The sequence below is a fragment of the Erythrolamprus reginae genome, chromosome 5 (assembly GCF_031021105.1).
Source record: "Erythrolamprus reginae isolate rEryReg1 chromosome 5, rEryReg1.hap1, whole genome shotgun sequence".
Taxonomy (NCBI): Eukaryota; Metazoa; Chordata; class Lepidosauria; order Squamata; family Dipsadidae; genus Erythrolamprus; species Erythrolamprus reginae.
The window spans coordinates 73,125,245-73,150,341 of NC_091954.1; the positions used below are offsets into that span (position 1 = coordinate 73,125,245).

Genomic DNA, 25,097 nt, shown 5'->3' on the forward strand with positions numbered 1-25,097 from the left:
ATACCTCTTCCACATATCACTATGTCTACTGTATGGTTATGACTGAAAAAACACATGAGCAGTCTTCCTGTCTTCCTTCCTTCCTTCCTTCCTTCCTTCCTTCCTTCCTTCCTTCCTTCCTTCCTTCTTTGATTTCTATGCTGCCCTATTCCTCAGACTCCCCTTATTCTTTGTCTATTATTATTATTATTATTATTATTATTATTATTATTATTATTATTAATTGGATTTGTATGCCGCCCCTCTCCGTAGACTCCGTAGACAATGTTCTTGACAAACTCCTGTAAAGATTCACTTTGGATAATTGCTGACAATTCTTATATCCAGTTTTTAAAAATTGTGCCAACTTTAGAACAGAATGAATACTCCATATGTTATGTGTACTTAAGAGGCATTTGTTAACATGGGAACTACATCTAGACATAACAAAAATACAGGTGTGTACTTCTGTTGACTAATGCAGTGTTTCCCAACCTTGGCAGCTTGAAGATATTTGGACTTCAACTCCCAGAATACCCAGCCAGCGAATGCTGGCTGGGGAATTCTGGGAGTTGAAGTCCAGATATCTTCAAGTTGCCAAGGCTGGGAAACACTGGATTAACGAACTGAATTTGATTCTGTATTTTATTAGTTTCAAATTGGACATAAATCTGTATATTGCTGGGTCATTTTTACTAGAAAATAGGAAATACTTGTCCATATCGTATAGATTTCAACAATTTAGAAAATGAAGCTGACTTTTCTTATGAAAGACACAAACTGTAGAAAAACATAACTGAAGCTGCTTCACACATGGCTGTAGAGGGGAAAATAACACATCTAATAGCTAAGATGAATTTTACTTGCATCTAGGACAGATGTGGGTATTTTACAGCCTCATGGCAACATCTGGCCCTTTGGCTGCCCCTGTCCAGCTTACATGAGATCGGATGGATATTAGAAATCAAATGTAAATAAGTGGGTGGGAGAAGAAGCTAAAGTCCAGTCTGGCTTTGTACAGTTGCTATGTGATCCTTCAGTCAGCTGATGGCCATGGGAAGGCTTGGAGAGAAAGTGCTTCTTTGTATCCATGTAGTACTTATCTCTTGTCCGGAGCAGCCTGGTAAGACAGCTGTTGTGGTGCCCCAGCGGCCTGCAGAGCTGGCAGCAAGGAGGCTAGGGAGGAACATGGGCCAGGAGAAGGTTCAGTGCCAGAGGCAGAGATCCATCCCAGGCCATTTGGGAGGTCTATGATGACTCCAGAACCTCCAGAGACTGACATGAGCGAGGCACAGTGTTAAGTCCTCGCAGTTACAATTGCACCAGCTGCTCCCTCCATTCCTGTCAGTATCACCCTCTGATTTAATACAGAGGAACAGGAAGAGCCTGTTCCCAATGTATGCATGTGCAGAGCTGCCAGAAGGCAAGAACGGTTATGGAGGAAAAGGACTACTTGGGAGTAAGGCTTGGAGATGATTGGGCCCTCTCATAGGCTATAAAAGGGGAGCAAACAGATGTTCTCATTGCAGTAAGCAACTTTGTTCAATTTGTGTCTCAACATTTCAGTTCTGACTCCGTGTTTGGCCTTGCAAAGCTCCTTGCCAATTAGATCTTTGGCAGTGTGTCAAGATTGGTGATATCAGCCTTCTTGCAAAAGACTTCTGTAGAACTCATTAACATTGGAACTTATGACGGCTGGGAATGAACATAATTCATAGCAGTTAAAATAAAAAATGGTTTGGGGGATTCCGTTTGTGCTTTATTATTTATCAGGAAGCCTAGGCCAGCGAAAAGCAGCGAAGGCAATCATTGCATGAGGGAACCTGGGTTCAGCCACACACCACTGTCTTGGTCAATATGTGACCTTGCGGGCGAGTGGACAAAGCACAGCCTGGAACTATTGGCTAGTCTGCCACAACAGACCCAATTCCTATTACAGCCCTTGACCTGATCTGGCACAAGGGTGATAAATGTAAATACTGTATTAGATAACATATAGGTTAATCGTCTTTTTACAGAAGAGTAGGGTAATGAATTGGTTGCCCACATCTGAATTTTGCCTTAATGATAATTTTACCTTGCAGAGTGGGGAGGTGAGATAAGTTATAAAGTCTTACAAATCTCTCTGTACTGCCATAAATTAGTGCAGTCAAGTTCTGCAAGTACCTGAAAGTTATGATTCCTGTATAAAGAAGAGGGAAGAACAGCATGCATAGGATGACCTGACATATCCCATTGTCGACGCTCAGCTTTCCCCACCAAACTCTGGTTAGGAAGGCCTGAAAAAAGAAGTGACATTTTGAGAGTTAGATATCCTGGAGATGGGAATAGGTTTGCAGAGAAGAATGAGACTGAACTCACCAAGGGACTCAAGCCAAAAAGATGAGATAATTAAGTAATGGATAGCTAATTACGCAATACACATTGGCTGTGTTCTAGCAGGACAGAGGAGGTCACCGTGTGCATAACCAAGCATAATAGAAAATGATGAGCTGAGCTATAAACAGGGAATTTCACCAAACCGCAATAGAACTAGAAAAATATAATCCAGGCATAATGGGCTATTAGATGACAGCTTGACTCCATGTTAACTTTCTAACTAGAAACATATGCTTCCAAAATAGCAATGTTTCCTCTTGTAAAAGTTGCATTTCAGTTTTTTTTCAAAATTTTAACAGGTCCCCCCCCCCCAAAAAATATATATATTTATTTTTATTGGATGACTTTTTAAAAGTGCTACTACTTAGAAATGCAACTGGTTGTGTCAAAAATTTAGCCTGAGTCTGTTCAGTGTGAAATTAGTCATGCTATCATCTGGGTTAGAAATACTGCTTATGAAACAGTGATGCCATTATATAATATTCCCCTATCCTCACTTCAACTTCAATTGCCTGCACAACAATTCTGTAGCATTATATGTTCTCCAATGCCATTTCACTGGTACAGAGTTTATGTATTGTAGTGCAAACCACTGAACATCTTATGCTACGAAGCTACAGAAGCAAATAACAAAAGTACATATGCAGTTGTGGAAATAAAGCCCCAGAAATCTATTTCAGATATTCTGTTTAAAATATTCTTGAGGGTTTAGCCACAGTAGGTGTGTGTGAGAGTGTGTCTGTATAAATACATAGATACATGGCCATCTAGGAGAAGTGGATTGTCCAGCACAAAGTTTCTCAACCTGGAAGACAGGTGAACTTCAACTTCCAGAATTCCCTAGCAAGCTTCTATTGTCCAGGTTGAGAAACACTACAGGAATAACCGAGAAAGATGATCAAATTGAAAAGGAAATAGTGGGTGATGTTTGTTCAGCAATGCAATCATTCCTTAGTAAAAGTTTTATATGCCGAGGCTACATATTATGCAACTGGCAATAAATAAGGCTGGCAAGAGATACTTAGATCCACGCTTTAAAAAAATATTCAGAAGAATCTTTCTTTTAATTCATTTTATCGTTTTAAAATCCATTATTCTGCATTCTGGTATAACAGAGAAAAGGTTTTGATCTTCTGAGTAACCTATTTTCAAGAGAGTACAATTACAGTGGTACCTCATCTTACGAACGCCTCTTCTAACGAACTTTTCAAGATACGAACCCGGTGTTTAAGATTTTTTTGCCTCTTCTTCCGAACTATTTTCACCTTACGAACCCAAGCAGCTGCTGCTGGGATGAAGGGGTTTCTTCCCCCCCTTTTTTTTGAAGAAAGAAAAGGGAGGGGTGGCTTGGAGGGGGAAAAGACTCCATTTAAATAACTAGGAGAACAGCGTGTTTGCAAGCACTGAAAGGGTGTCTTTTTAAGAAAGAAAAGGGAGGGGCGGCTTGGAGGGGGAAAAGACTCCATTTAAATAACTAGGAGAACAGCGTGTTTGCAAGCACTGAAAGAGTGTCTTTTTAAGAAAGAAAAGGGAGGGGCGGCTTGGAGGGGGAAAAGACTCCATTTAAATAACTAGGAGAACAGCGTGTTTGCAAGCACTGAAAGAGTGTCTTTTTAAGAAAGAAAAGGGAGGGGCGGCTTGGAGGGGGAAAAGACTCCATTTAAATAACTAGGAGAACAGCGTGTTTGCAAGCACTGAAAGGGTGTCTTTTTAAGAAAGAAAAGGGAGGGGCGGCTTGGAGGGGGAAAAGACTCCATTTAAATAACTAGGAGAACAGCGTGTTTGCAAGCACTGAAAGAGTGTCTTTTTAAGAAAGAAAAGGGAGGGGTGGCTTGGAGGGGGAAAAGACTCCATTTAAATAACTAGGAGAACAGCGTGTTTGCAAGCACTGAAAGAGTGTCTTTTTAAGAAAGAAAAGGGAGGGGTGGCTTGGAGGAGGAAAAGACTCCATTTAAATAACTAGGAGAACAGCGTGTTTGCAAGCACTGAAAGAGTGTCTTTTTAAGAAAGAAAAGGGAGGGGCGGCTTGGAGGGGGAAAAGACTCCATTTAAATAACTAGGAGAACAGCGTGTTTGCAAGCACTGAAAGGGTGTCTTTTTAAGAAAGAAAAGGGAGGGGCGGCTTGGAGGGGGAAAAGACTCCATTTAAATAACTAGGAGAACAGCGTGTTTGCAAGCACTGAAAGGGTGTCTTTTTAAGAAAGAAAAGGGAGGGGCGGCTTGGAGGGGGAAAAGACTCCATTTAAATAACTAGGAGAACAGCGTGTTTGCAAGCACTGAAAGGGTGTCTTTTGAAGAAAGAAAAGGGAGGGGTGCCCCCCTTGCCTTTCTTCCTTCCCACTCACCCTTTAGCCTAGCCTTGCTTCTTCCACCCACCCCCTTTAGCTGCTCCTCCCTGCCCTCTGTTCACCTCCCTTCTAAAGTTTGGGATTTTCCTGAAGGATTTGCAGGCATTATTTGCTTTTACATTGATTCCTATGGGAAACATTGTTTCACCTTCCGAACTTTTCACCTTACGAACTTCCTCCTGGAACCAATTAAGTTCGTTTCATGAGGTACCACTGTATATCCTCCCATAGTCTTCCTAAGCATACATATTCCCACTTTTCTCCATCTTTTTCATATTATGTAGCTTATAGTCCTTTGATGATCTTTGCTTTTTTTTTTAAAAAAAAAAAAGCTACTTCAATTCATCTGAATTCTTCTCAATGTGTGGTGCCCAATATTTAATATAACAGTTGAGAGAGGATCTGATCCACATAAAATACAATGGCTTGTTTCCCTTGATTTGGAATCAAAACAAAAGTATTGCATTCTTTGTTGCCTGATGGGATCATAAGAAAGTAAGTCACACCTGAACACCTCCATGAGAAACAAACTTCATATTTTTGCCTTCCAGAGCTAACTGAAGGCATGTGGTCTTTCCCCAGGCATCGGAGACCCGGATCAGAAGATTCTGGGCTCTTTCTTCATCCTTCCGATAACATTCTGTGAAGACACCTAGAAAAACAAGCAAGCTGAAAAATAGTTATAGCTTCTATCACACATTCTTGCCCCAATTTTACTATGGAATGCAGAGGCATTTTAGCTTCAAAAACCTATAAGGTAACAGAATACCCTACGAAACTAGACTTACAATCCTGGGTCTAGAAAGCTTAGAACTACGTCGCCTAAAACATGATCTAAGCATAGCCCATAAAATCATATGCTACAACGTCCTTCCTATCAATGACTACTTCAGTTTCAACCTCAACAATACACAAGCACACAACAGATTCAAATTTAATGTAAACCGCTCCAAATTCAACTGCAAAAGGTATGACTTTAGTAATCGAGTGGTCGAAGCATGGAACTCATTTCCTGACTCTGTAGTGTCATCTCCTAACCCCCAAAACTTTACCCTTAGACTGTCCACTGTTGACCTCTCCATATTCCTAAGAGGTCAATAGGGGCGTGCATAAGTGCACCAGCATGCCTTCCATCCCCTGTCCTATTGTCTCTTTACGTTTTACTAGCATCATGTATAGGAATACTATTATTTCTAATGTTTTTCTAATCTTTTATTATGATTATATCTTCACATACCTACATTGTATATTAGACAAAATAAATAAATAAATAAACAAACAAACAAATAAATAAATACATAAATAAATAAATAAAATATTGAAAGATAGTGGAGTTCCCTGGGCCCACATAACTGATTTTTATAGATAAGGCTAAGAGAAATTGAAAGGTATATTTTGTTGGCAATCCCATCATGAAAGATAATTTTATGATCTTTATTCTATAAATTAAAGGACATTCATGTCAGTTACATTTATTTTTCTTCACCACAAGCACCCTTATTAAAACCAGTACTATATTAAAAAGAATTAACTTCAAGATAGGCCTTATTAGCCTGTCTGATAGCCCAGACAATATTAGTGCAGTTCTTGGTGCTCTCTAAGTTTGGCTGGGGTTTTTTTGCTTTGTTTTATTGCCCAACTAGATAACATCATCAGTAAGGAGTGGGGTTTGCTCTGAGTTTATATTCCGGATGGTTGCCCTGTCAGAGTTGGGAGTGGTCTTGGTGGTTTTATTCTTGATTAGGCTGTTATTAACTGCTTGATTGCTTATCTTAGTTGATCGTTCCTTCTTTGGGTATTGTTTACTGCTTGAAGTTTGAGCAAGCAATATAGGGAAATGCTATCATATTAGTTCATTACTGAAATACTCTACGGCAATTGTCGTATCTGGAATCAAAGCAGCCGCTGTTCACACAAATGGAGCTGTCCAATCAACGAAGCAGTGGAAGTGATGTGCCGGTGTCTGGAGGCTGTTGGGGCCTGGATGGGTGTCAACAGACTCAAAGTCAACCCTGATAAGACGGAGTGGCTGTGGGTTTTGCCTCCCAAGGACAATTCCATCTGTCCGTCCATTACCCTGGGGGGGGGAATTATTGACCCCCTCGGAGAGGGTCCGCAACTTGGGCGTCCTCCTCAATCCACAGCTCACATTAGAGAACCATCTTTCAGCTGTGGGGAGGGGGGCGTTTGCCCAGGTTCGCCTGGTGCACCAGTTGCGGCCCTATTTGGACCGGGACTCACTGCTCGCAGTCACTCACACCCTCATCACCTCGAGGTTCGACTACTGTAATGCTCTCTACATGGAGCTACCTTTGAAAAGTGTTCGGAAACTTCAGATCGTGCAGAATGCAGCTGCGAGAGCAATCATGCGCTTCCCCAGGTATGCCCATGTTACACCAACACTCCGCAGTCTGCATTGGTTGCCAATCAGTTTCTGGTCACAATTCAAAGTGTTGGTTATGACCTATAAAGCCCTTCATGGCATCGGACCAGAATATCTCCGAGACCGCCTTCTGCTGCACGAATTCCAGCGACCAGTTAGGTCCCACAGAGTGGGCCTTCTCCGGGTCCCGTCAACTAAACAATGTCGGTTGGCGGGCCCCAGGGGAAGAGAATTCTCTGTGGCGGCCCCGACTCTCTGGAACCAGCTCCCCCCAGAGATTAGAACTGCCCCTACCCTCCTTGCCTTTCGTAAACTTCTCAAAACCCACCTTTGTCATCAGGCATGGGGGAAATGAGATGTTTCCCCCGGGCCTATATAATTTATGTATGGTATGTTTGTATGTATGTCTTTTTAATAATGGGGTTTTAAATATTTTAAATTGCAAATTATTAGATTTGTCATGAACTGTTTGATTATATTGTGAGCCGCCCCGATTCTACGGAGAGGGGCGGCATACAAATCTAATAAGTAAGTAAGTAAGTAAGTAAGTAAGTAAGTAAGTAAGTAAGTAAGTAAGTAAGTAAATAAATAAATAAATAAATAAATAAATAAATAAATTGCATTTATTACAGTTTCTTTACTTGAAGCTGAAAGAGTTGTGTATGAATAGCTGTCCCAAATAAAACTGTAAGGAATTGAATAAAGTCTGGTTGAACAATGTGATAACAATACCTCAACAAAATCAGCCTAGACTCACCTACAGCTTGGTGCTCATACTTCTCTGCCAGGGTTAGCATTTCCTCACTACTGTCAGTGTCGTTTTCCTCCTTAGATATTTCCTTCAATATATTGCTGCAGGCCAATGCTGCTGCAATACAATCTCGACTCTGAAACAATAGGACAGGTTAGCACAAAAACAATATTTCTGGTTCAAATTAGACTGCATTAATTTTGTGACTCTGCTTGGGAAGAGAGAATGCACATTCCCAAATTGCAGAGATTCTTGCTATCCTTCTTTTCAATGCTCCATATCCTGTCTATGGCCCATTTCCCCTGAAATGGTAAATCTGAGTCTAAACTAAAACTCTTCTAATTGCAAATTACATTTATGTACTAATGAATCTCTGTTAATCACTGTTGTGATTGGCTCTGGCCCAGCTCCTGCCCCAAGGAATGTGGAGGTGGATGTGGGGGAAACATCCACATGCCACAGGTCTGTTTTGCTCCTGAAAGAATCTCCCAACGAAAGCTCCTCTGACAAAGGAAGCGTGAGTGGCAGGGAAGAGGGGAGTTTCGCAGACAGCCCAGGAGGAGATCAATCATCCTTATCATCCCTGGATTCTGAACAAGAACTTATGACAGATCCACGCATGCCTAGAGTGATGCATAGGAGAGAACAACTGAAGGATTATTACAGGAGATAAGTGAGGCCACCTGTGGTTGGGTGGGGCTGCCGTAATTAGTGCTACAGATAAAAAGAACAGCGTGCTGGTTTAGCCTTGTGGAAGTTTATCTGATTCATAGTTCATCAAGATCGTGGTTTTGCTGTTCAAGACTGTGTGTGGACTTTCTGGACTTTGGAACTTGGACTCAACTTCCCAGTTACTGGGTGAGAAATTGGATTGCATTTAACCTGTGCCTTGTGTGTACCAGAAAATCCCTTTGACATTTAAAAAGGGAGGTTTTTTCTGCTTTTCTGTTGATAAAGACTTTTGTTTTCCTTCTATCGTGTGGTGTGTGTCTTTCTGGACTAATTACCCTGTAATTACGGGCGGTTGGGACATGCTGGCAGAACAATCAACCGATATTGAAAAAGAACTTTCAATGGGAACATTTGCAAAGCTAAATTTACTATACCTAATCTGCATTTTCAACATTATTATGAAGACAAAGGAGTTGGATTCAGCTCTGTGTAGAGATTATTTGAAAGTGCAAAAGCGCATAAGCGCACCATTGTGCCTACCGTTCCTATCCTATTGTCTTCTTTTTTTATCTGTTATCTAATACATGCTTGACTGACTGACTAACTAACTAACTAACTAACTAACTAACTAAATAAATAAATAAATAAATAAATAACTTTACCTGAGCCCAAATTATATCAGCCAACTCCTTGCGGTTTTGAACAATTGCCCATATAAGTAAATCCCGCACAGGATCGATGCTGAATGGTGCCTGAGCAGCAGAACGCTTATAGAATGCTTGAAGATGTACCCCATGCACCTATGGGAAATGAAATGCCACCTTTAAGAAAATAATATCTCCTAACATTTACAGGAAGAAAAGAGCATCCTCGGAAAGACGATCCATGTCAGCTAATGGAGCATGACCTACGTTAAAAAAGCACCCATAATAATTAAAGGGCAGCATTGAGGCAGAGACCAAGGGAAAAAAAGAAATGTGTCCCAAAACGGCATGTGTTAAATCAGAGGCTGGAGGCTCGGGAAGGTTAACAGCTCTTTATTTGTATTCAGGAACAGTTGAAGTGACTAGCTCGCTGGTAGGAAGTGACTTGGGAAACAAGCGGCAAAACCCGCACCTTATATACCTTGTTACTAGCACAGGGATTGGTGACAATGTTTCAAGACTTCGCGCTGGAGCTTCCTATTGGCTGAGCCCGGAGGCTCCTCATTGGTCGCGCCCAGGCTTCCCATTGGTTGGACTAGCAGGCTTCTTATTGGACGCCCTGCTCCAATCAGCTATCACCTTTATTCTACAGCTTGCAAACATAACACCATTTTAAAGTACAAACATAACAGCATGGTTAATTTAGAACAAGGGTGTCAAAGTCAATTTCATGGAGGGCTACATCAGGGCTGTGGTTGATAGTGGGAGGGGTGGGTGGGCAGGTGTGGTTAACTGGGTGGGTGTGTCCAATTGGGTGGGCGTGGCCAGTTTGACACCACTCCCAAACTGCTGGCATGTTTGACCCGATCTTTTATCTTCACGTTGTGTAAACTGGGCCGAAGCGATGAGGGTAGACTGGGTTGAAGCAACATGGGCCAGTCCCTTACATTTTCCAGGATGGCCCGCAGATTGTATTTCACCACATCGCGAGCTGGATCTAGCCCACAGGCCTTGAGTTTAACACGCCTGACTTAGCACAATAGGAATATCCTGATCTAAAAAGCTTTTTGCTCTGCCCCTCTTGCAAAAAAACATTAACTACAAATCTAATGTTCCTTAATCACACTATTTAAAGACATTATTTCCTATGATATTCTACCACCCCTTCTGATATCTTCCAAATTTGTTGGATTTGAATTTCCATAGTTCCGAAACAGAATAACTATGATATTTATTCCACACAACCTACAGGGAATGGTTAGTGTCCATGTTCATATCTTTCATCCATCAGATATTTCTCAGCAGATAAAAAAATGAATAATTTGTCTTCAAGAATAGTCCTCAAATTGATCTCCCATATTTTTTAAAAAAAAAGATCACTATTTGCCGTGTGCTATAAAATGTGAGGAAAAATATGAATCTGTTCTCACCATACCTAAGTCTTCCTAGGATGTTTCACGGAGATCAAAAAGTTGTAATAAAGGGTTTCTAGCGCAAGGACTTTGATGCTTTCAGTCTCGGAATAAATTGGGGTGTAGATGGAGCACAGACAATGGAAGACAATATAGCAAATGAAACCTGAATAGGCCAAATGAATATAGCAAATGTTGCAGAATGTTCCAACAGTTAGACTACTCAATTCCATTCTTCTTTCCTTCACTTTTTAATTTTTTCTCTCATGAATTCCCATTCTATGGTAATTTAATAGAAATACAGATACTCATCACTTTTGGGTAGGGATTTCCTATTATTTTTACACTTTTCTATTTCTTTTCATTGACTATTTCTGCACTCTTTAGCCTGTCTTTCTTTCCTTTGCTTCTTTCACTCAGTATTGGTTGTGTGGTTTTTATGTTCTCTCCAAAACTTTTAATAAAATTTAAAAATTAAGAAAATGGAAGCAGAGTGATAGAAGAATGAACTGCTCTACAGTTCTGTGTTGAAATCCAATAGCCAGGGAAGGTTTATGGGGCTCCTATGGGAATGGTCAGGTACGCAGAACCGGTAGAAAAATTTTGATTTTTTTTTTCTTTTTCTCCCTTCTGGGCTCTGGGTATGTTTTTCCTATAGCAGTAAATGAGGTTGAATGTGTATAATTTTAGAAGAGCTGTGCGTGTATGTGTGTGTACATACACATACAGTTTAAACAGTAAGTAATGTATTTTTTGTGTGCCTGTGTGTAGTATTCATGTACACATATGGCATATATACATAGAATTATATAGAATATTTTGGATGTTCAGTAAATAGATAGGGAAATTGTATCTCTTTGAGGCAAGGAGAGGCCAGGCTCTCTAATCCTAACACAAATCCTTGACGTGAGTGATGTCACATTGGTCACCTTTAAGCCAGTCACATGACCTTTAAGCCACTCCCAGTCACATGATCATTGAGCCACTCCCACCTGGGCATATGGCCGCCAAACCACACCCACAAAATAAGCCACACCCACAATGTGGTAGTAAAATTTTTTTGCAGCCCTTCAGTAGGTTGCTAGCATAAAAATGCAAGCAAAGTACCTTGTTCTGTAGCACAGGAATGGGGAGCTGATGTTTCTCAATGTTCTTCAGCTTTGGATACAGCTGTTGTGTGAAATCTCCCAGCAGTTCTCTCAGTACCTGGGATACATGATGCAGCTGGATCCTTGGCATTTTGGAGATGGCAGCACGCTCCTTCTCTTCCAGCAGCACTTTCTGTAGCATCCCATAGAAGACACTGGAGGTTGCCATGTTTTCATAGAGGTAGAGTAAAGTGTCCCAGGTAACAAATTCCTTCAATTGTATACCTTGCTCGAAAAACAGCTTCACAAATTCTGGCTTGTTTGCTATGAGGGCAGCTGCCATCATTGGGTGTAGATCAAAAGGCTGTCAAACCAGGAAAACAACCAGAATAAGACAATATGAACACAAGTAAAATCTCCCCGTAATAGGGAGAACAGGGAAAGGAATCAAAAGAGAAGTTGGGATGCATGCATGACTCAGGTCAGCATTTGATAATGGCAGCTATAAGTCATTCCCTGCAGCAGAGAAAGAAAAAAAAGGGGGGGGGGAGATAAGAGGAAGGAATTGGCCACCCAATATTCATATATGCTGCAACGTTCTACCTGTCAATGACTACTTCAGCTTCAACCGCAACAACACAAGAGCACGCAACAGATTCAAACTTAATATTAACCGCTCCAAATATGACTTCAGCAACCGAGTTGTCGAAGCATGGAACTCATTACCTGACTCAGTAGTGTCAACCCCTAACCCCCAACATTTCTCCCTTAGACTGTCCACGATTGACCTCTCCAGGTTCCTTAGAGGTCAGTAAGGGGCGTGCATAAGTGCACCAGTGTGCCTTCAGTCCCCTGCCCAATTGTCTCTCCTTATCTCATTTATCTTTTCTTCCTTTCAAATTTGTTCACCTATATCTTTTCTTCTATTCGTTTCTCTAGTTATATTACTACATATCTATTCTCTTCAATGTGTATTATGTATTGGAATAAATAAATAAATAAACAAATAAATAAATATTCAGGTATTCTCATTACCATTTAGCCCACATTTACTTCTCATAAACCTGCATTCTTATCCAAGCTGTACTGGTGCTGACAGAGTATAGTAGTTTGGTCTACAGCAAAAATACTCTCTTAAAAGTCTTTTTGTTTGATGTACAAACATAAAGGACAAGACAACATCTTAGGACAGTGATGGCGAACCTTTTTCCTCGGGCAATGAAAGAACACTAGCAGTGATGGGCTACCAAAATTTTTACTACCATGCTGTGGGTGTGGCTTATTTATTTATTTATTCAATTTTTATGCTGCCCTTCTCCTTAGACTCAGGGCGGCTTACAACATATTAGCAATAGCACTTTTTAACAGAGCCAGCCTATTGCCCCCACAATCCGGGTCCTCATTTTACCCACCTCGGAAGGATGGAAGGCTGAGTCAACCTTGAGCCGGTGATGAGATTTGAACTGCTGACCTACAGATCTACAGTCAGCTTCAGTGGCCTGCAGTACTGCACTCTACCTGCTGTGCCACCCCGGCTCATGCATTTTTGCTCACCCCGGCTCATGCTTATGCATTTTGTTTCAACATCTTTCAGTGCAAATTGGGTGCTTTGGGGTGGAGCTCCAAATTTTGCTACTGGAACTCTTTTCCTGACGGTTCCCGCAGGACGTGAGTGCCCACAACCATATATCTATCCCTGGGGAGGGCAAAAACAGCTTCCTCCGCCCCCCGGACGCCCTCTGGAATCTGGAAACAGCCTTTTTCTCAATTTCTGGTGGGCCCAATGGGCTTGTGTTTCACCCTCCCCAGGCTCCAAAGGCTTCCCTGGAACCAGGGGAGGGTAAAAAAACATCCTCTCCCATCCTCCTGGAAACTCTCTGAAAGCCAAAAACACCCTCCCAGAGCCTCTGTGTGAGCCAAAAATCAACTGGATGGCGCACACATGCATGTTGGAGCTGAGCTAGGGCAACGGCTCGTGTGCCAGCAGAAATGGCTTCGCATGCCACCTGTGGCACCCGTGCCATAGGTTCACCATCACTGTCTTAGGACAATGTCTAATTTATAGCATGAACAACTGCATCCTATTCCAAGAAATAACTAATTATAGACAAATTATACAGTGCTCATAGCATGGATACTAAGTGTGCGTTATGTTAGTACCAAGACTGGAAAATAAATGTTCATTAAATAACTAGGTAAATTGGTGATATAAGAGGATTGTATCTATATAAGATGCTAAACTAAGACTTATTTTCTTGTGGTTTATTTAAAAAATTATAGAGTCAACTGACTTTACATTGTTATATTAATTCCTGGTTTGTTTCCTTCTGAAAGTATCTAGAAGGTGGGTGGGGGGGAATAAACCAGAATTGTGGATTCAGACAGAACAAACTATGATATTATAAATCAGAATTCACTGGCCAGAAGCAAGCCATAATTTCAAATTAGGCTTGTTTATTTTTATTTATTTATTTATTCATTTGTCCAATACATAAATACATAGGAAGAAAAATAGACATGTAGTGATATATATAAGGGTAAACCTGAACTTATAGGAGAGGATATATGAAAGGAAGGAAATATATATGAAAAGCGAGAGAAAGGAAGACAATTGGACAGGGGACAAAAGGCACACTGGTGCACTTATGTACACCTCTTACTGGCCTCTTAGGAACCTGGAGAGGTCAATTGTGGATAGTCTAAGGGAGAAATGTTGGGAGTAAGGGGTTGAGACGATTGAGTCCGGTAATGAGTTCCACACTTCGATAACTCGATTGTTGAAATCATATTTTTTACAGTCAAGTTTGAAGCGGTTCGTATTAAGTTTGAATCTGTTGCGTGCTCTTGTGTTGTTGCGGTTGAAGCTGAAGTAATCATTGACCGGTAGGACGTTGCAGCATATGATCTTGTGGGCAATACTCAAGTCGTGTTTTAGGCGCCGCTGTTCTAGGCTTTCTAGGCCCAGGATTGTTAGTCTATTTTCGTAGGATATTCTGTTTCGAGTGGAGGAGTGAAGGGCTCTTCTGGTGAAATATCTTTGGACATTTTCAAGGGTGTTGATGTCTGAGATGTGATGTGGGTTCCAGACAGATGAGCAGTAGTCCAGGATGGGTCTGGCAAACGTTTTTTAGGCTCTTGTGAGTAGTGTGAGATTGCCTGAGCAGAAGCTGCGTAGGATCAGGTTAACAACTCTAGAAGCTTTTTTGGCGATATTGTTGCAGTGGGCTTTAGCACTTAGGTCATTCGACATTAGTATTCCAAGGTCTTTTACTGAGTGATGGATTCCCCTCTCACCAAACATAGCTTACTTAGCATTTAGTAAATTTGGCCATCAGGACAATATAACGCAGATCATGTTCTGAAAGGCAAAGAGTGATTGCAATGTAAGGAAGGTCTCAATTGACAAGCTTGCTGTCAAACCAAGCTTGGTCCTCTAATCTTATCTTGCAATTACACAGGTAACACTATTAGCATGTCATCTGAGGTCTCCTCACCTTCCATTCACGATCTTCAGTGAAAATCTCACTCCTCGCAATATCCACTCTGTTCCATGCCACTGCAAGCTTCAGCTGGTAGTCCCAGTTTTCATGGCCAAAGTGATCATGGCACCGTGAGGCTACAACAGTAGAAAAATCAAGAAAAGGTTTGGGCTGCAGCACAGTGTTATTTACTGGGTTATTGTCAGGCTCCAAAAACCAAGGAAGGTTTTGATTCTTCCAAGCATATTTATTTTTGTTCCATTCCTATATGTCATATAGTGCCATATATTCATATATTCTAGGAACTTTTAAGTTCCTTTTAAGTAAAGCAACTTAAAAGCAGCTTAAAGACAACTCCGTCGTCTCCATTCTGACTTAATTATAGTTCATAAAATCATATACAAAAATGGCCTACCTGTTAACGACTACTTCACCTTCCACCGCAACAACACACGAGCACAAAATCGATTTAAACTAAATATCAACTGCTCCAAACTTGACTGCAAAAATACGACTTCAACAACAGAGTAATCAATGCCTGGAATGCACTACCTGGTTCTGTGGTTTCTACTCCTAACCCCCAAACCTTTAACCTTAGAGGTTCTCAACCTTTCTAATGCCGTGACCCCTTAATACAGTTCCTCATCTTGTGGTGACCCCCAACTATAAGTTTAGCGCCAATTCTTCCAACAGATCTTTAAGCTGATTGGCAAGAGGTCAGAGGGACACCCCCCTGTAAATACCTGATTGGTTGGTTCTAAAAATATGTTCCGAGATGCCAGAATAGAAGCTTTAGTTGCTAACACCATCGGAAATTTGTCTTTTCCCATGGTCTTAGGTGACCCCTGTGAAATGGTCGTTCGACCCCCAAAGGGGTCCCGACCCCAAGGTTGAGAACCACTGCCTTAGACTATCTACAATTGACCTCTCCCTCTTTCTAAGAGGTCTGTAAGGGGTGTGCATAAGCGCACCACTGTGCCTACCGTCCATGTCCTATTGTCTTCTTTTGTTACTTTTTATCATTACTTATCCAATGTTTTATTTGTACAAATTACCACCCTGTAATTGTTTGACAAAATAAATAAATAAAATAAATAAAAGCATATATTCTGGGAACTTTTAGATTTCATCTAGTTTTTCTACACAAACTATCTGAGTTGAGTTGCCTCTTGCTCCTCTGCAATGAACTCCCTGCCTCCTGGGAATGCAGACTGCATTCCATTACTTCTATTTACATAATTCCAGAATCCAAGAAGAAACTTTAGGAAAATAGAAATATTTGTCGAACAATGCAGATGTGCTCCAGATTTTCCTGCGGGCAATGAATTTATTTCATATGTACACAATCTAATACAGTATTGCTTTCCAAAAGTTTGTTCCAGGCAGAAAAAGACTTTCTACCATAAATGTATATATCTAATGCTGCTATTAAGGAAGCATGTGTTCATGCTAATGTATTTTTAATTACACATTTTATACAGTCAAATCAATGAGCATTTCACAATGTTGTTCTAAAAAGGTTGCTAATCAAATCTCTATTAGCCATGAGAATAATGAGTAAGGTTAGGCAACACCACATGTTCTAATAACTAAGTTATCAGATAATAGTCCAAGCAACGTATTTGGAGAATCCATCTACCAAACAAATAAAGCATTTAGGCTTTTCTGTTAAATCACCTTTTAGTTTTCTAAGTTTTATTCAACCTCTGGTTGTAATGTCACCATCAGAGCGTGGGCAACAGTTTTACCATTATTGCAATAGGTAGGATTTGGGACCACTGACACAAAAATAGATAAGTAGCTACAGTATTTTGTCCTACTTTCATAGAGCATTTAGGCCACTAAGTCCAACTCTCTGTTCAAGATGAGCTCAGCTTATGTATCCTAATTTAGTGATTGCTGTTCTCACCTTTGAGCATTGCTTGCAAAATGGCCACATCAATATCTTGCTGTCCGTCCTTGCCTTCCCTAAAGATGGTCAGAAGCTGCTTGTTTCGTACAATATCCTGGATCTGAAAAGAAAATAATAATATACAATTCTAATGAACGGATCTGCTGCAATTGTATTTAATGTGATAATTCATTTTCAACTATTTCACCGTTATACTCTCAAACAAGAATAATCACCTTTGAAACCCTGAAACCGATTCTCTGTTTTTCCTAACACATAATGAAAAATACAGCCCCTTCTGAAGAAATATTAATATTTCAAGTATTGAAACACTTCAACAGTGACAATAAGACACAATTTCTCTTTATAGGAGGCCAGTGTATCCTGAGCACACAAGGCCAGTTAGCTAAAGCTACCAATAAGTGTATAGGTGAGATAAGTTACCTAAGGAAGACCAATTAGCTAAACCTACCAATAAGTGTCATGGGAACCAAAATAGCGTCTGAGAGAATAAATCAACTTCCACATCTTATTTCTTTTAGCGTAGGGTCCGATTTATTAACAAAGCCAATTTGGATTCAGCATGTTTCATTCCAACTTAAGGTCCTCTAAAGATTACATCCAGGTCAAAAGCTCAACTCCCATCCCTACACCCACAAGCTCTTCACTCCTCCACTCGAAACAGAATACCCTACGAAAATAGACTAACAATCCTGGGTCTAGAAAGCTTAGAACTACGACGCCTAAAACACGATTTAAGTATTGCCCACAAGATCATACGCTTCAACGTCCTACCTGTCAATGACTACTTCAGCTTCAACCGCAACAACACAAGAACACGCAACAGATTCAAACTTAATATTAACCGCTCCAAACTTGACTGTAAAAAATATGACTTTAACAATCGCGTTGTCGAAGCGTGGAACTCATTAACAGACTCAATAGTGTCAACCCCTAACCCCCAACATTTTCCCCTTAGACTATCCACCATGGACCTCTCCAGGTTCCTAAGAGGTCAGTAAGGGGCGTACATAAGTGCACCAGTGTGCCTTTCGTCCCTTGTCCAATTGTCTTTCCTTTATCTCATATACCATATATATTTTCTTCCTTTCATATATCTTCTCCTCTATTTTATATTTTTCTTTATATATATTACCTCATGTCTATTCTCTTCTATATGTATTGTGTATTGGACAAAATAAACAAAAACAAAACAAAACAAGTGCAATCATGAAGACAAATCCAATGCAGGGATTTCTAATTCCTTCCTGTGTTCAGTTTACTTTGGATTCTGCGTAAAGGAATGTGTGCTGCGTGGCATAAATCTCTCACTCTCTCACTCCCCCCTGTTCTTTTCTCACTACCAAAACTGTGTCAGGCCAACCTTTGACTTTAGGCCTGACAGTATAAGTGAGATGAGAGCCCGATAAGTTGAGGGTTTTTTTTAAATAATATTTTTTAATTAAATTTTATTACAACAACAAAAAAATACTTAAAGGAAAACGTGCCTAACACCAATAAAAACCCACCACCATTTAGGAGATTAAATTATTTGCAATAAGTTTCGATTTCTTCCTTAGCTCCGGTTTACATTTCTTTACATACAAAAAGTGATTGGAATTTATTTTTCACAGTGTCGTCATAAATTCTACTTAAGATATAATTCTTCACCTTATTCCATCGTGCCATCAGCTTTTCCAGTTTATTTTCATCAAAGTTATTTAATCTTATTTCCATAATTTCGAAGTGGATGTGGTCCACCATGTACCAGTACCAATTCTGGATTGTCCATTTATTGCTATGCTTCTACCCTAATACCAGTACTGCTTGAGCGCTTTCCAAAGCTGCTGTTTTGATTTCTTTAAATTCTCGTAATTCCCCATATTTAACTAGTGTTGCTAATTCTTTCGTAATTGTCCAATTAATGTTTAGCATATTATTTATTTCATTCTGTACTTCCTTCCAAAATTTTTGAACTTCAACACATTCCCAGAGCATATGCATAAAAACTCCTTTTACAATAAGTTGAGTTTAATGGTCAATTTGCCATGCTGGTTACATTTCTCTATTTGGTACCAAGTCAAGACATTTGCTACCAATTTGAGCTGTGCCAACTCAAGACATGTGAATCAGACCACAGATTTGGCTCCAGACTACATGAATAATGATTTGGATGGTCAAACTTACCTTTTTAGTCCATTCCACAATCTTGTTCTCTGTGAAAAATTCATAGCTGTCCTTGAAAAATATACTCAACTTTTTCTGAATTAGGCAAATGCTTATTTTATGACTGGGGAGATCAGACACTTGAGCAATGACATCAGCTATTCGACCAGAACCTTCCACAATCACACATGGTGTGCCATTGTTGATTGCATTATAGATAGTCTACGAGAAAAAAAATGGAATAAGTCAGCATTTGACGTCATGTAATTTCATATTGCCATGAATTAAGTGGCAGTACCAATGTCCATACCAATGACCTTCAGTTTTTGCTATTTTCATTATCTGCAGCTCATGGTGAAAAAGAAAACTCTCCCAATCCATGTAGATTTCAGTGAGAGGTAAAAAATAGCTTTATAAAGCTGCAGGTACCAGCAAGCCTCGTCACCTCGAGGCTCGACTACTGTAGCGCTCTCTACATGGGGCTACCTTTGAAAAGTGTTCGGAAACTTCAGATCATGCAGAATGCAGCTGCGAGAGCTGTTATGGGCCTTCTTAAATATGCCCATGTCACACCAACACTCCGCAGTCTGCATTGGTTGCCGATCGGTTTCCGGTCACAATTCAAAGTGTTGGTTATGACCTATAAAGCCCTTCATGACATCGGACCAGAATATCTCCGGGACCGTCTTCTATTGCATGAATCCCAGCGACCAGTTAGGTCCCACAGAATTGGCCTTCTCCGGGTCCGGTTGACTAAACAATGTCTTTTGGTAGGACCCAGAGGAAGAGCCTTCTCTGTGGCGGCCCCGACCCTCTGGAACCACCTCCCCCCAGATATCAGAGTTGCCCCCACCCTCCTTGCCTTTCGTAAGCTTCTTAAAACCCACCTCTGTCGTCAGGCATGGGGGAATTGAGATATTCCCTTCCCCCTAGGCTTATAAAGTTTATGCATGGTATGTCTGTATGTATGATTGGTTTCTTAAATTGGGGTTTTTTACATTACTTTTAATATTAGATTTGTTCATATTGTCTTTTTACTGTTGTTAGCCACCCGGAGTCTACGGAGAGGGGCGGCATACAAATCTAATTAATAAATAAATAAAATAAATAAGCATGCACACCATAGATTTACCACTTGTCTGAAGTAGTGTAGGGTTTTCTGCCTAAGCAAGGGGTTTGACTAGAAGTCCTCCAAGGTCCCTTCCAATTCTGTTGTTGTAGTTGTTGTCAAGGTTAAATTTATTGTTTTGTTTGTCTAAGATTTTGATTACAGTTAAGTATCAATAAAGGAATGCTTGATAACATTTAGCAATTTCAGCAAAATTTTGGGCAGAATATGATAATGTATTCAAGGTAGTTCAATGTAGATTAAAAGGTATTATAATTATGTAGATAATGTACATTCAGTAACTGGGTCAATTTCAAGAATTATAATTCTTGAAATAATTATCCATGTGTCTGAATTGGTATGAATGATTAGTACATATGCTGTTGAACTGTCATGTTTTAATTAGGATTTTAGAAATTAGAAACACAGGCATACAAAAAATACATTACTTACTGTTTAAACTGTATGTGTATGTACACGCATGCGCGCACGCACAGCTCTTCTGAAATTATACACATTCAGCCTCATTTACTGCTATAGGAAAAACATACCCAAAGCCCAGAAGGGAAAAAAAGGTAGGTAGGTAGATAGACAGATAGACAGATAGACAGATAGACAGATAGACAGATAGACAGATAGACAGATAGACAGATAGACAGATAGACAGATAGACAGATAGACAGATAGACAGATAGACAGATAGATAGATCGATAGATCGATAGATCGATAGATCGATAGATCGATAGATGATAGATAGATAGATAGATGATAGATAGATGGATAGATAGATAGATGATAGATAGATAGATAGATAGATAGATAGATATATAGATGATAGATAGATAGATAGATAGATAGATGATTGATAGATAGATGATAGATAGATAAAAATAAATAAACAAACAAACTAATGATAAAGGAGGTGATTGAGTGCATATTCTTGAATATTTTCAGTTATTTGGATAAAGATTCAAACTGGGTAGAGTAGCTAGCAAATAATGTTCAAAATGATTGTGTTGACTGTATTTCAGAAATGGGATGAAAATAGCAGAATGAAATTTAATGAAACAAGTGCAAATATTTTCTACTAAACTAATCAAAACATTCAAATTCAGTCAACAAAGTTTTCAAATTATGGGAAATAATATTTATTCCCTAGTAGTTGTTTAGATCCCATCTGTATCTACCTGGGCATAGGTGTAAGACACATTCTAAGAAATTGGAGTAAGGAAAGAAAATATTATATAAAAGATATTAAATTATAGGAAAGCACATTTTAATGTAATGTTATATTAAAAGATTATCTCTGTAACAAAGTGGAACTAATATTAAAAAGAGATAGTGGGCTCTCTTTGTTGGGTATTTTCATATCAAGGCAGGGCAAAGACAACTGCCTGGAATATTTTAATTAGGATTTATATTCAGTTCAGGGTCATGGGGTTGAGTGTCTAAATGACCCTTCTCCTGCTCTATGATTCTATAATCACCAATATTAGCATGACTGGCTTGTCATTGTCCCTTGTCTACAATGATTCCTCTTGTCCTTTAGCTCATTGAGAACTCAACAGGCTCTTAACTTGCTTTCATTTCTCTTGAGCAAATGCTACCATTCAAAACCTTATACTACAACAAACTCCTAATTATCCTTCTTTTTGAATCTCTTCCCTATGATATACGTACTTTCTTAGGAATTAGGAAGGACTCCATGCACCCCTATTGCCTTCATAACCACCCAGTAACGCTGGCAGTTTACAGAGTACAGTACTTACATCCAGAGTCCCAGGGCCACCCTCCAGAACTAAACAAACAATAGGTATTTTAATGGCAACTCCTGTGGAAAAAGAAAATAAAAGGCTCAGTCAATGGTCCATTTGGATGTCTTCCTATCCCAGGATTCATTTCAATTGGATATTGTGATGCAGATAGATATTGATCCAGATTGCCAATTATGAAACTAATTAGTGTCAAGATCAAAAAAATATATATATTAGAAAACAACACCACACTAGTTGTTTTATAGCCATAGCATAAATATAAACCCAGGCTCAGGTTACTGAGAGTTATAGGTCTTTGTCTCTAGTAGTCAGTCCCTTTATTTTTTTTAAGGAAAAATGCATAATACTAAGTTGATGAACAATAAAAACAGAAACCCAACTTATTTTATAAAATTGATAAATTTATTTATTATTGATCATTTTATCATTTAATTATGTTTCTGCAGCTACAAAGTTCCTAATAATTTGGCATCAGAATTAGTGAGCCCTCTCCAGATTGTGAAATGGAATGGAAGAAATTACACATTACAAGAGACACAGTAGGAAGATACCATAATCTACATCTCTAATAGCAGTACAGGTAGTTCTTTACTTACCATCATTCATTAATTGACCAGTCAAAGTTCCAGCAGCAGTGAAAATGTGACTTACAACCAGTTTTTATACTTACGATTGTGACAGTCACATTATCAAAATTTGGGTGGTTGGCAACCAGCATATATTTACAACAATTGCAGCATCCTGTGGTCACGTGATAGCCATCTGCAACTATCCCAAGCAACTTTCAGCAAGTGGCGAAGCCACATGGGGGAAGCTAGATTCAATTAATAATCATGTGAGTCAATTAACAACTACAATGCTTCTCTTAATAACCATGTCAAAAGAAGTTCTAACAACTGCTTTGCTTAGCCATGAAAATTCTGGTCCCAATTGTGGTCATAAGTCAAGGATTGTCTGTACTGTCTAAGTTATACCCTCTTACAACATTCCCCACTTGACATCCTTCAGATCAGTGATGGGCCCTACCCGGTACGGATGGGATCGGTGATCCGTAGTGTTTGTTTGATGGGTTCCAGAGGCCAGCCCAACCATGTGCATACCCAACATATGTGTGTGTGCCTCCATGCAAGATTTCGCTTCTGCGCATGAGCCCGAACCAAAATCTCGCACGAGGACGCTTGTGCGGGTGAAATTTCGACAATTTTTGCCCTCTTTTTGCTTCTGTGCATGTATGCAGAACCAAAATCTCACATGGAGCACGCACACATGTATTGGGCGTATGTGCATGCTCACCAGCCTCAGGATCCCGTACCAGGAGGAAAAAATAAGTGGAGCCCTTCACTGCTTCAGATGTGTTAAATTTTATTTGATAAACTAGTTACTCATCCTAGGATTCCAAATTTTTTGAGTACCTAAATGTTCTGCTGCCGTGTCTCAACTGCCCATAATTACAGGGTAATTAGTCCAGGAAGACACACACCACACGATAAAAGAAAAACCCAAAAGGTTTTATAAACAGAAAAACAGAAACAGTTCCCTTTTTAAACGTCAAAGGGATTTTCTGGTACACACAAGGCACAGGTTAAATGCAGTCCAATTGCTCACCCAATAACTGGGAAATTGAGTCCAATTCTAAAGTCCAGAGAGTCCACACACACAATCCTGAACAGCAAAAACCACGATCTTGACGAAACAATGAATCAGATAAACTGCCATGAGGCTAAAACACCAGGCTGCACTTTTATCTGTAGCACTAATTACACCAGCCCCATCCAACCACAGGTGGCCTCATTTTCTCTTGTAATAATCCTTCAGTTGTTGTCTCCTATGCATCACTCTACGCATGCGTGGATGTGTCATTAATTCTTGTTCAGAATCTCCTCCTGGGCTGTCTGCCAAACTCCCCTCTTCCCTGTCACTCAGGCTTCCTTGGTCAGAGGAGGCTTCATCGGCAGGTTCTACTGGGAGCAAAACAGGCCTGTGGCACGTGGATGTCTCCCCCACATCCACCTCCACATTCCTTGGGGCAGGAGCTGGGTCAGAGCTAACCATAGCACCTAAATTTCTCATTTCAAATCAGCAAGATTTAAGCAGAGAATTCATCATTGGGATTTGATCCAGACGCCATGATCAGCAATACAGTCTATGAAAAAATATGTGAATGTTCTTGGTGTATAACATTTTTACCAACAAAAAGCTGCCCTTACCTTCTTTCACCTTGGTTTGCTCTGAAATGTATTTCTCAAGATTGGTCCTCAAAGGGATCTCCACACCATATTTCCCATGTGTTCCATCATCCACCAGAATGAAGTGTGAATGATTGCTATCCAGGCAAGTAAGATTTCCTTGAGTTTCCTCATCCAAAATATATTCTGCAGGGAAGCTACCCTAAAAATAAACAGGTTGGAAAAAAACCCCACACAAATTTATACATTTATTTATCAGTTTTATATCCCATTTTCCAACAGTAAAAAGTGGGGTATACAGTGATCCCCCGGGTATTGCGATCCCGATCATTGCGAAATGGCTATATGGCGATTTTTCAACCCGGAAGTAAAAACACCATCTGCTCATGCGCGCCCTTTTTTCTATGGCCACGCATGCGTAGATGGCGCCGGGCAGATCAGCTGCTGGGCGGCTTCCCTGGGTCTTCCCCCTCTTGCTGGTGGGAGGGCGAGCGGCGGGCATCAGCGAGGAGTTTGCGTGGGCGGCAGGGAAACCCCAGCGCCGCTTCCCAGCTGAGTCCTGAAGCCAAACGCGGAAGTTCGCTTCAGGACTCAGCTGGGAAGCGGCGCGAGCGAACGGCGTGGGCGGGCGAAGGGCGGGCGAGCGGCAGCGAGGAGTTTGCATGGGCGGTGGGGAAACCCCAGCGCCGCTTCCCAGCTGAGTCCCGAAGCCAAACGCGGAAGTTCGCCTTTGCCTTCTGGCTTCAGGACTCAGCTGGGAAGCGGCGCGAGCGAACGGCGTGGGTGGGCGAAGGGCGGGCGAGCGGCAGGCGCGCGGGCAGGCAGGCGGCAGACA

At 40.5% G+C, this 25,097-nt stretch overlaps 1 protein-coding gene across 1 annotated transcript in view; it reads right to left on the reverse strand.

Moving 5' to 3' along the window:
- Positions 1–25,097, reverse strand: part of TRPM2 (transient receptor potential cation channel subfamily M member 2) — a 63,451-nt gene that overhangs the window by 27,413 nt on the left and 10,941 nt on the right. The window contains exons 6-15 of the mRNA XM_070754041.1: positions 24,284–24,464; positions 22,071–22,132; positions 19,214–19,414; positions 17,045–17,147; positions 15,151–15,272; positions 11,676–12,020; positions 9,175–9,312; positions 7,847–7,976; positions 5,213–5,358; positions 2,146–2,258 (exon numbers count right to left, since the gene is read on the reverse strand). Coding sequence (XP_070610142.1) covers positions 2,146–2,258; positions 5,213–5,358; positions 7,847–7,976; positions 9,175–9,312; positions 11,676–12,020; positions 15,151–15,272; positions 17,045–17,147; positions 19,214–19,414; positions 22,071–22,132; positions 24,284–24,464 — 1,541 coding nt within the window. The remainder of the gene's footprint in view (positions 1–2,145; positions 2,259–5,212; positions 5,359–7,846; positions 7,977–9,174; positions 9,313–11,675; positions 12,021–15,150; positions 15,273–17,044; positions 17,148–19,213; positions 19,415–22,070; positions 22,133–24,283; positions 24,465–25,097) is intronic.